We start from the raw sequence: 12,645 nt of genomic DNA, 5'->3' as shown, positions 1-12,645 counted from the left end.
TGCTGCATTTCGAAACCAGTTGCAGCTGTGAACTGGCTTTACAGTTGATACCACAATACAGCAGGGAACAATAGTCCAGTTTAGAGGAAATAAAAGCGTGGATAACTTTTTCAAGGTCAACAAAAGACAGAATTCATTCCTCAGCTAGATAAAGCAGGACTGGACATTCTTTTAGTCTACCGAAAAGAGAACAATGATTTTCTGGCATGGTGCAATCGCTGACATATTTCCAAAGTTTTTGAGTTTACAAAGCTCAGGTTCCCAAATGTGTCCCCAATTTATTGTTATTTACATCTAACAGATATTTGGTGATATTTGATGGTGCAAACAGTAAGTTAAAATGAGTGTATCATCTGTGTAAAACTGGGGCAATTGTTGTGCTTCCTAATGACAAATGTGTTGGCTCTCACACCCTTGAAACTTTTGACAGATCACGAGTGACACCGTCATGGAAAGAACTTCCATCACTATTGCTAATAACCTGAACTACTCAAATCAGAAAGACTTGAGCATAACAAATCACCTGTAATGTTATTCTAATACAAAGTAGAGTTAAGACCGAGCAGTCTTGCATCAACAGTGGGCATTTTCAGGATGGATCATCTTACCTGTCTGAGACTCTGCCTGCACACGTTCAGTGGATTTATCAATCTGCATGGACAGAATAGAAAAGCACATTGATACATGCTGGCCAGAATGCTCCTATTATTCATTATTAATCAGCAAAACTGGAAACACATCTCACCTTATTATTATCATTTAAAGGCCGGTTGATAGACACATAGTGTCTGATTTTTCTGTGAATGACAAAAGCTAATTATTACACCAGAAAAAAGGGATCCAATCATTACTCATCCAGTATAATCATTGGGTTGCAGAAAAGGTAATTTACATTTGGCAAGTCTGAATGAGCCATGCCTTAACATACTGTCACTCACCCTCCCTGTCCAATTACAGGTGTGATCTTCACATTTTGCTGAATGCTGTCTCCATTCTTCTTTTTGGCATAATAAATCCCCTGCCACTCCTGGAACATACCAAGACAGAACCGAGAGAGAGATTAAACATACAGACATGTAAAGTACAGACAAAGGAACCTTTCATCATAACAACTGACAACATATAATAATTATAATCATTTGAAAATGTCCTAAAAGTGGGTGTGGACTGGATGCAGCATGGCGATGTTTGTGGTGCATGTTAGGTGGTGATGTGGGGTCGGTCAGAGTATTTCAGAGAGCAGCAAGTTGCTTTAATGGGTAGGGGGAGCGCTCCTGGAGTCCGGCGCGCTTGTTTCATGTCCCCCCACCAACAGACTGCCGTGGCAGCTTAAAAAGGCCGTTCATGCTGTTAGCCTGTCTGGGCCTGACCTTCGCTCTCTGTGTAGTAAGATTACAGCACAGCCATCAACCGCTCTTCTTATGCACTTGAAACAGGGCTGCTGGATGGCCAGTGATGCTCACTCACAGCACACATGGATGCACGTGCACACACGCATGCACAGACACAAAGGCAGGAGTAGATATCTGCAGTAGTTACAGAAGTGATCTGATTGTGAAGCGATAGTCTACATGTCAAGACTATCTGTGCACTAAGTGTGAAGTATCAACAATCACAAGAAAGTGATCATTTGTTTCCCGATGAGATTAAGATCCTGATTAAGTAAACCTCATGGAAATTGTGTTTGGCCTGAAATGTATAGTGGAGATGATTTAATGAATGCACATTACCTTTCCTTTCCGTATGCAAGAATTTATTGTTTCAAGGAGATCAGGCTTATTCTTCTCACTTTTAGGCACTTCCATTATTTCCTTCCCTATGAGCTCGCCTTGTTGGTAGCCCATAATGGACTCGTAGGCAGGGTTCACGTACTGCGAATGAGAGGTAACACAAGTGTTAACGCTTGATTTGAGATGACTGTTTATAAAATCCATCAATAATTCAGACACAGTTAAGATGATGACATATGAACCTTGTCTACTTAAACAATTCAGAGAATCTGACACATTTGTTGCCTATTTCAAGGAGCTCAAAAACATATATTGCATGTAAAAACATAACATGATACATAACAGAACATAACATGGCAACAGTGCTTGACAAAAGGAGCCATTCAGGAAGACAGAGACCGCAACTGAGATCTGGGATCACAAGACATGAACAGGCACTAAAACAGCAAAGAAGGAGGGAGGAAGAAAGAAAGAAAGAAAGGAGTGGGAAGACAGAGTAAGAGAGTGTTGACCTGTTCATCACAATAAAGCAACTAGAAGTATTAAAGTTTATTAGAAACCCACCTGAATTACTTGATCTTCAGAAGTGATCTCTATGGCCTCTTGGCTTTGTTCTAGAGCTGTGAAAATAGCATTTCCAGCCCTTGTACAGATAGAGAGACAACAGTATCAGAATCGTTGTTAACATAGGCAACAAGCCGTGACCACAATCTACATTTATAGTTTTTAAAGAAAGTAGAATTGTTAAAAGCCGATCATCTTTCTGATGACTTGCTCTCAACAGCCTTGAATAAGGGTACTACTATATGCAACTAATTTAAAATGAAACTACAACACTGTACAGTACAAAGTACACGACTCACCTCAGTTTGAACTGCGCCCGCACCTCTCCATGCTCCAACTGTAGCAGCTCATTATAGCAGGCCATCATATTGGCATTCTCCACGTATCTCTGAGGGTTAGAGGGCAACACGGATCAATCAAAGACAACTAAAATCTCATTTTCATATCAATGTACCCATTACAGGATATATTTTAATGCTGCTGATGCCATGACTAACCGATTCAGGTACAGGGAACTTAATGCACATGTCTCCTGAGCAAACAAAAAGGTTTTACAATCTGTATTCCTGTCCTACGGTGAGTGTTGACAGTAGGGATATAAAAAAATATTGAAAGAATAATACAGACAGCAGAAGACACCTCCACACACACCCCCCCCACCCCCCCTCCCCCCACACACACACACACACACTTACCCTATTAAAGCCGGCATTGATCAAGGGCATCACAGAAGCTTCTTCTCTGTCTGGCCTTAAAAAGAGAACACATGTTAGCACCCAAAGATTGATATGACAATTGCTTGTTTAAAGAACCTACAGACCTCCGCTGAGTCAGGCATTTTAATTCTGACAATACTCCAAATCATTAGACAGTGAGGGAAAAGGACAAGAAGGAGCAGAAAGGGAAAGGGGGGGTCAGCGAGTTGTACGTACCTTTTCACAACGGCGACTATCACAGTGTTTTCTGAAGAGTTGACCGCTCTAATTGACCTGAATGTAAACAGAGGGAGCCTTTTAGCCAGTGAGCAGGCTGGTGGAAAAGCCCATGGCATCAAATCAACGTATTTTTCAGTTTTTCACGCTCCGATTCTCCCAGGCAGGCAGAGCCCAGTGGTGGAGCTCTGTGAGCAGGCCTAGGCCTCTGAAAGAATGCAGTGTACAGGGCCACTCATCCGCCTGTGGTTTCCCCCAGCCAGCGGTCATAAAGGCCCTTTAGTTCCCCATCGGAGCCTGTGCGTGTACACTGAACATATGGATGGGCCAAAATGAATGGGGTTAACATACACACTGGGCAGGGCAAATGAATGTTTGTAAATGTGTTTTTGGTTTGGGCAGAGGCTAAAGATAGAGGGTGGTATGGGCAGGCACCGCTCATTTCTCATCGACATGACTCCACTAGGTAGCATGCGATGGAAGCTGATGGGTCTAAAGTGAACTGGCCATTTACCCCAGCACAGATTCATAACTGCATGTGTCACCAAATGTACTGTAATTTATGAGGGCTATAATTGTACCTATCAGGATCATCTGGTCTGGATTATGTCATTGGCCTTGGAGTTACTAACATAATTCAAATTCAATTCAACTATGTCCACTACATTAGTGATTCCCAACCAGGGGCACTTCTTCTGTTGCCAGAATGGTACGGAGAAAGATGGTGGAGTAGCTCGACTAATTTAAATATAATAGTAATTATAATTTGATTTAAAAACAAAAAAATGATCTTTGAGGTTGACAAAGACGTTGAATTGTGAAGTGCCATGCACCCCAACTGTATAGCTCTTGAAGGACTTGTCCTTGCTCATTATATCACACTATCAAAAACGGATCACAAAATACATGGAAATGTCATCATTAGTTCTGCTTTGTGTTTTTTTATGTTTACTGTTAATGTAACTTTTGTAACTAGTTTCAATGCGAAACCTTAATATCAATAAAAATTTGATCACAAAATAATCCACATATTGAGTCAGTTGTAACACCTGAACCAGGGCTGAATCGTTTTCAATCGAATTGAAGATTATTTTTGCGATATTTAGTTGAATGTTTGTTGTAACATTTGGTTCAACATGTTTTATTCCTCTTTTTATTATTATATTTACCATTTTTTTTGATAATATGAATGCTGGAATAATGTTACATATCACAGATTTTTAACAGAAATGTCCTATTTTCAGTGGATTATTCTTCTATTTTGTATTCCTTTATTTAAAATGATCGTAGAAGATGCAATGTGTAGATGCTGCTATTGAACTGAGGCATATCAGAAATTTCAGTTTACAGGAAAGTACTGAGATTTTTTTTATTGTAATTGTTGTAAATGTTCTGTGTTTGACTGTTCAATGTCCCATGCCTGAACACTTATTTTCTGCAAATTATATCCATGTTCTCATCCGTGCATAAGAATATAGAGCAGTTTTGATGGTGTCATGTTATAATGCTCCATGACATGTTTTATCTGTTACACAGTAAATGTTGAACTTTAGCTAAACTTTAAAAAAAAAAAAAGAAAAAAGCCAAAAAGCCACTGCACTGCATCATTGTAGAAACACAACATATAAATACAAATATAATAATACATACAAATAGTTACAAATACATTGATTAGGAGATTAATGGCCTACCGGCATAGTGCTTCAGCATCAAAGTGTCTGGAATGTCTGTGGTCAATGATGACGAGGTCATGATGCTTCTCCAAAAAGCATTCAAGAGCCGACTCGGGTGTTCGTGCCATGCTGCACCTGAAGTTGCCCTTCTCACATGCCCAGCAGAAGCCATTACTCTGACTGTCCTCTTTGGCAAAAACTAAAAGTACCTGCAAAAAGAGAGATGACTAAGCACACATATCCAACTGTATTTTTAAGTGACCTCTTGAATTGTCATACTACTACTACCCAAAATATATCACTTATGGAAAAGTACAGTTAAAGAGGGCTTTGTAAAGATATATAATACACAGGCACAGCAAATATTCAAAGGCAATGGTGTCAAAATGAAGAAAAACACTGAAGAGAAAAATCTTACATGTAAACAGGTTTAAACGTGTGTTCATTATACTTGTATTCATGATTCAACGATTAATCATTTAGTTGATAAAATGTCAGAACATCACTAGAGCACAAAGTGACATCTCCTAATTGCATGTTTTTTCAATTTTATTTAATTTTACACTGACACAAAAACAGAGAAAACCGGCAAATCACCGCGAAAATAGAACCAATTTATTTTTGATGATTTTGGTTTGTTAAACAACTTAAACAATCAAATATTGTCAATTGTGAAGTATTGTGTACATCTAACTTGTACATGATGGGATAAATGCTACATCCATGCACATATGGTCTCTTTGGTTTGTCACAAGTATAAAGAGAATACATTATTTGAAATGACATGGACACATTACAAAACGGCTACAGGGCTAATAGATCTGTAGCTGTGATCTGATTAGAAAAACTGCCATAACTAATCACAGACGATCTGCCTCCACCCTGCGCTATAGAATTATTTCAGTAAGAAACAAGAGAAGAGAGAGCTACAGTAAAATGTGGTTTTGATGCTTCAGTGCATCAACAGCTCTGAGCTGTCAAGTCATCATTGGTGCATTCATGCTCATTTGAGCCTGTCGTCCTAATCAGCCTGCAGTGTGGGCTTGACTGTGACCTCAGGCCTCTAGCGGACAGGCCCTGATTGATCAGGCTCAGCTCGTACTCGGGTGCGTCACAGATTTTATTGTTCACTGTCGTGATCTATGACACAATTAGTCGAGGTGGCCTTGACTGGCTGCAGCCCCTCCCGCCCGCTCTGCCAAGCCTGTGGCAGAAAGGGCTGCTGCTACTGTCGAACCAGTCATTGAGAGTGCACGCTTTCTCTCTGCCAGCATACTTTCATATAACCCCTCGCTTGCGTAAATACTGGACCAGAGATTTAGGCCCGCCTCCAAGAGCAATGCTGCACTTAGAGCAGATTCATGAGTCACTCTCAAACAGACGTCATCTCCAACTGTTGGCAGAGAGCAGGATGAACGTAAAGAAGGGAAAGTTTGTTCTGCAGTTTTGAGTTTGCATCACACCTGTAAAATTGAGTTAGGGGACAAAGACTTGACTTTGTTGGGAAAACTAGAGCAACTGTCCTCCACACAATGATGGGACAGAGGATTGGTTGTTTTGACAGTTGTCCTTTTTAATTTATTCTAATGATCAGTGTGCCTTTATCTAAGTACGCAGCTTCAGGCCTGAAGCAGAGAGAGCCCTTACGCCTCTTAGGGGTGTTGCTAATGCAAACCATATTCCACATATGAACATTTTCCCTACAAGCAGCAATAAGTGTCCGGGGTCATAAATACATCACCACTGAGTCCTGCAGCTATGTTCGGTACGCACAGGGAATTAGATCAGAATTCCACATTGGGATGTTGGTAGAAAAGTCAACATTCCCGCAGAGGTGGAGGAACGGGTAATATAGGCTGAGATAAGGTCTCTTCAGATGGCTGTGCTCAGACTAGACAGATAGGCCTCGCTCAATAATAACACACCCAGTCGCAAGAGATTGGAGAAAAAAAAATCTCAACAGTACATTCAAGCGCAAATGTTTTTTTTTTTAAGTGAGGACACACGGTTTGTGCTCCAAAGAAACCAATGGAAAAGGCAGAGAAAGTTGCAGAGAGACAAAGACAGAAAGAGGGGAAAAACTAGTTTGAAGGGGGTTGCGAGCATTTTTGGCAGGGATTGCTCTGTCTAGAAAACATCATTGTTGAAAGCCTGGCCAAATCCTGTGAGCCACGTGAAAAGAGGAGGAGTAGAGAGGAGGGCATGACAGGATCAGCTGTGAGTGACAAAAACAGGAAGGGGATATCTCTCTACCTCGTTTTCCTACTGTGGTCACACTCGAGTGCATCAGACAATAAAGCAGAGTCTGTGGCATTAAATATCAGGACGTCTGATGTATTGCTTCTTTCTTTTTTTTTTTTTACTCTAACTGAATTCAGATCATCATTGTTATATTAAATGCAGCTGTTTTATTTAAATAAATATTGGTATTTTACATGAAGGAGCTGTACAATTGGGCTGCGACTAACAATTATTTTATGATTGATTGTTTTGTCTGTGACGTTTTTTTTTTTCTCAGAGCCCAAAGTGACGTGTCTGTCTTGTTTTGTCCCACCAACAGTCCAAAACCCAAAGGGTTCAGTCAACTAATATCTGATAAAGAAAAGCAGCAAATATTTACATTTGGGCAGCTGGAACCAGCAGATGTTTGGCATTTTTGTTTGAAAAATGAATAAAACCATTATCAAAATAGCTGATAATTAATTTCCAGCTCTGCAATTCACCCTTGAAACCAAATGTTGTACACTCTCAAAATACATAAACAATTCCTAAAAAGCTGACTCCATGTTTTCACACAACAAGCAGCAATGCATGCCAAAGGAACAAGCACAGTACCAAACTGTATAATGACCCATTGAACGTCAGAGAATGTCCTATTCGCAGTGACGAAACTGGTCCATGGATCCTCTGTGCAGTTCTTCCATTACATGCATTGTTCATTATGGTATGTACTTGGTCATAAATGTGTGGCCTTGTTGCCCTGACAACCCTAGGCTGCATCGCACACAATACTTCCATTAACAGTTTTTTTTCTTCCTCTTTTTTGAATGTTTGCATGGGGACTTTTGATCTTTGAGAAATTCAAGATTAGTTCTGACTGCAAAAAAATGTAGGTGACGTTTAAATTTTTTTTTTTTTAAATCCTAGAAAAAAAATGCTCCAACTTTTATACAGTCACACAAAGTTTAGCTCCACGGCTCAGCTAAAAGCCCCTAAATGATATGAACATAAACATTTCACTGGAGCACTTCTGTTCGGTGAAAAGCCTTAATGGATTCAAGCACATAAGCATTAATCATTCAGATGTTTGGCATTGTTTTACGATACCTGAAGTGGGTCTTTAAATAACTTCATTGGTCCAAATTGCACCTCTGTTAATGTGGTCTGAAAGATAACAAGAAAAATACAAGGATTAGAAAAAGAAATCATTTCAGAAATGTGATATTTTCTTAGTTATTTCATGTTTTCTTGACATTGGCTTTTCTTCATCACTGTTTAAGGTCCCACAGACCCTACTGATATTTGTTTAATACACTGACCTTATTTAAAACCCAATATGCAGAAAAGTATGTATAAAAGTGGTAACCCTGCTGTTTGCAACGAAATGAGCTCTAATGACAATATACAGAAATAATCATGAAGCAATGTTAAATCACCATATAAGTAAATATTGTTTTATATGGTTTATTTATGAACACATATCTAATCATTCACAGTCAAAGAAATGTGTTATGTTTTTTATTTTTTTATTTTATACATTTTGAGGCACTTGAGTATTTCCATTTCACTCTACTCCACTACATTTCAGAGGGAAATTTTGGACTGTTTACTCCACTACATTGATCTGACCGCTTTAGTTCCTAGTTATTTCACAAATTAAGATTGTACTTATAAAAACATGATCATTTAAAATATTGATTTAGATTAAACTACCCAAAATAAAATAAACACTATTACATAATAAAATGAATACAATAATATACAGTAGTATACCACTCAAAAGGACACATTTTCTGCATCAGAGAAGTACTTTTACACTTTCACTTCAGTGACATTGTCGATGCAGAACTTTTATATACTTTTATATATTAGTATTTATATATTACAATAATAATGCTACTTGAGTACATTATCTAAATACTTCTTACATCACTGGTTTTAAGACTCAGTTATAGCCATACATTTATCAGATTGGGGCTTTTGCATAATACATAACACAATCTATACATAACACCATCAAATGGGCCTTTCTACAGTGCTTTTACTTTAGATTCTTTCAGTACATTTTCAGTGAGACTTTCAATGCATGCCTTGTAACATTTTTTTTTTTTTTTTTACACTGTTGTATTATTACGTAAAGGATCTGAATACTTCTTCCACAACCACTGACTGAATCAGCAAAAACAAATGCTTGTAATTTGATCTCCTGACTTTGAATTCAACTATACAGTGGAGTTGTGGAAAGAAGAAATAAAAAGACAGATTTTTACACTTTCATGACACTTTCCCTACATGAGCTTACTCTTTTCTGTCTGCAAATAATTTAGCTTCCTTCCTGCTAAATGGAACACAGCTCAGGGGTTAGTAACCATAGCAACCAAGCCCCTTGCGGACCGCCATCCCTCTAGAATTCCTCTTCTCCGTAAACAATCTACACATGTGAGGAGGAATACAGAGAGGAATTTTAGAGCGGGCAGCAGTAAATCACTTCTTGCTAAATTATAAGCCTTTTTGAAACAACAAAGGGGGGAGAAAAAAGCTGATTAGCCCATGGTTGTAGCCAAATTGACGTCATCATGACACTAGGCCGTTTGTTGTAGCTGTCCTCAAACAAGGAGTATGGCATCAGGATGGCTACAAGCTGATGCTCTGTGATCATCTGATCTTTCACAGACATAAGGACCTGGTCGCATGATAGGCTCATGTGCACTGGAGAGACAGTATGCATGTGTTAGTGTGTGGTTATATAATAGGGACTAACATATGGAAATGCCACTTGCTTTTCCAAGAGGGTTAGACCAAACAAGTCCCAGTTTTCCTGTCTGTCAGATATGATTTCAATGAGCTTTATTCAGTTTGATTAGAGATCCAAATCATCCTTTCATTTTACTGTGGCAGTGAAACAAAACTATATAGACTACTGCTGGGTGAATGTCACCAATAGTGGCTGCACAAAATAATATACCACACATTGAAATCATGTTTCCACTGGGATGCTGTTTTTTGGTGAGCTAGCTGAAGTGGGGGTCTTGATGTATGGAGTTAGGCCACAGAGCCTCCAGCTAGCTGAGGGCTAGCGGTACGCAGCGGTCTGTCTCCATGCAGGGAGACTTCCCTCACTAACTGACACTGACACATCTAATGCAACTGCAGCTGAGGTTGTGTAACTAGAATAGCCTGACACACACACACACACACACACACACACACACACACACACACACAGCTGAACCAGTCTGCCAGCCTCTTTGGGCAACATACTCCTCTTGTACAGTACACACACACAGCTGAGGTTGTGTAACTAGAATAGCCTGACACACACACACACACACAGTCTGCCAGCCTCTTCGGGCAACATACTCCTTTTGTACAGTACACAGACACACACACACACACAGCAATGAATCACCCAGCCAAGCATTTGCATCCCGCAATCATCATGCTGTCACTCAACCAGAAGCAAACAAAGTAGGGGAAGTCAGTACAGTCGTGGTGTGTATGCATACGTAATCCCCGCCCTCTTACTATATGCTTCTCTCTCCACGCACACGCACACGCACACGCACACACGTTAATCAGAGGAGTTTGTTAGCAGCAGGGGCATAGTGCAGATGCCTGCTGTGCAGGTCTGAGTTAAATGCAATGCATTCTGGGTTTTGTAGTTGGTCTAGCTGTGCGATAAATCAACATCACTGTTAACTGACTTTCAGTTGAATCATAGAGTATCGTGAGGATTTGGTTGATTTGGTTTTATCATGTAATCCTTCGTAATCAAATTTCTGTTGTCCAATTAATGATTCAGAGCAACATGTAATTAAACATTAAGTGCAAATATTTTAAAAAAGGTACAAAAGATTTATTTTTCAAAACTACAGAGGTAAGGAAGGAGAGTTAAAATAACACTGATGTTAATGCTGCTTGACTTTTTGTTGCTTTCCTTAATAGCTGGATAAAGTAGGACGTAAATTGGAGTTCTATTTTTGTGTTATTTAAAATTGTCTGTTTGATTTATCTTGTTTGACTGTGATTTAGATGTGGTAAAGACTGGGGGTAGGACTTGATACACCTATAGGGCTTCTACCTATCCCTTTTGGAACGGATTGAGAAATGTTATTTAGTTTTTTTGTTATATATTTTCTTTTTTGTTATTCGTTTATATTTTATATATATATATTTTCTTTTAATCGTTTGAAATAAAGATTTCATTCATTCATAAAGATTTCAGTCAAACAACAACATAATGAAGTTTTTTATAACTGTGCAGCACAGTTTATTGATTTTTTTTTCCTGAGTGCTTTTGTATACATTTGCCATATCATGATGAACTATATTAACATTCATAAAGGGAGGATTTACTGCAGGACTGTTGTGTTAGACTGCATTCGTTTTACCAAACTGTAACCGCAAACTGGCAACTGAGTGTATATGTGTAGTTTGTAATAGTTAGTCATTAGTTTGTGGTAATTTGACAAAGCCAAACAAAAGTAATAAAACCTCTCAACTAGATTCTAAAGCAGACAATAATGCTGCATTCATGTGGTGTTGGAATAATCGGAAAGACGAGTTCCCGACTGGGAAAATTCACATGAACGCCCTCAAGTCAGAACAACAACTTGGCAAGTTGGCGAAAGTTTTGGTACACGACTTGCCGAGTTGACGTTATATTACGCAGAAAATTAGGAACTGTCCGTGTAGGGTGGCCAAGATTAGTTAGAAAAGTTATTTATTAGCATGATCCCTGATAACATGTCAGGTAAAGCAATATTTTTGTGATTTTAGGGAATGTTCCGGTGCAGCAAAAAATCTGGAAAAGAATCACTAATATAAAGCTTCAAACTGGAAATAAACACTCCGAGCAATAAAAAAAAAACACATCTTCTTTGTAGCGTCCATGTTGTTTCCACATTATGAGTTAAAGCTGATGAACACACAGAAGAACGACCTCCCAACTTGGGACATGGGACCATCCCAGGAGCGAATGCACAATAACTGAGACTTGACAAATGTAAACCTATCCTTAAGGGCCCGTATCATTTCAGTATTTACTTTGTTTAAGTGGTGTACACAGTATTACCAAACAAATTTGAAGTGAATCTAGTTTAGGGTGCAACGATCAAACCTTTTCCCTCCTAAATCCAACACTTCAACAATACTGGGTACTGAATCGATGCCAGCACCCAAACTTGAAATATGTGTGCCAATCTGTGAGGATCTCATTAAATCATTTTTATGTAAAGGATGCTGTGATACTAAACACTGAGTCAATGTCCCACAGTCCCACAGTGATCAAATACACTGACAGCAGACACCGTGAATTTCATAATCATATTGACAAAGAAACTTTACATATGAGGTGGATCGGTCACATTGCCAAGACGTGATTTGTTTAATAAGGTCAGGATTTGTGCTGATACCGACCCGGCGAACAACTAAATCCCTAAACCTAATTACAACAAGCCAATTGCCACACAGTGAACCTGGAGACTTTGGGCCCTCTTAAGGGTCTGGGGGCCAAGGGGAAAGTTC

At 39.1% G+C, this 12,645-nt stretch overlaps 1 protein-coding gene across 2 annotated transcripts in view; it reads right to left on the bottom strand.

Moving 5' to 3' along the window:
* Positions 1-12,645, bottom strand: part of pde8a (phosphodiesterase 8A) — a 50,167-nt gene that overhangs the window by 18,798 nt on the left and 18,724 nt on the right. For both annotated transcript variants that reach the window (XM_031306289.2, XM_035999601.1), the window contains exons 2-11: positions 8,227-8,283; positions 4,918-5,108; positions 3,227-3,283; positions 2,990-3,044; positions 2,594-2,682; positions 2,295-2,373; positions 1,731-1,871; positions 939-1,027; positions 746-797; positions 609-651 (exon numbers count right to left, since the gene is read on the bottom strand). In XM_031306289.2, the coding sequence (XP_031162149.1) occupies positions 609-651; positions 746-797; positions 939-1,027; positions 1,731-1,871; positions 2,295-2,373; positions 2,594-2,682; positions 2,990-3,044; positions 3,227-3,283; positions 4,918-5,108; positions 8,227-8,283 (853 nt within the window). The remainder of the gene's footprint in view (positions 1-608; positions 652-745; positions 798-938; positions 1,028-1,730; positions 1,872-2,294; positions 2,374-2,593; positions 2,683-2,989; positions 3,045-3,226; positions 3,284-4,917; positions 5,109-8,226; positions 8,284-12,645) is intronic.

This window comes from Sander lucioperca, chromosome 3 (genome assembly GCF_008315115.2).
Source record: "Sander lucioperca isolate FBNREF2018 chromosome 3, SLUC_FBN_1.2, whole genome shotgun sequence".
Taxonomy (NCBI): Eukaryota; Metazoa; Chordata; class Actinopteri; order Perciformes; family Percidae; genus Sander; species Sander lucioperca.
Note: the sequence above shows the minus strand (reverse complement) of the source record. Positions and strands in the feature narration are given on the sequence as shown.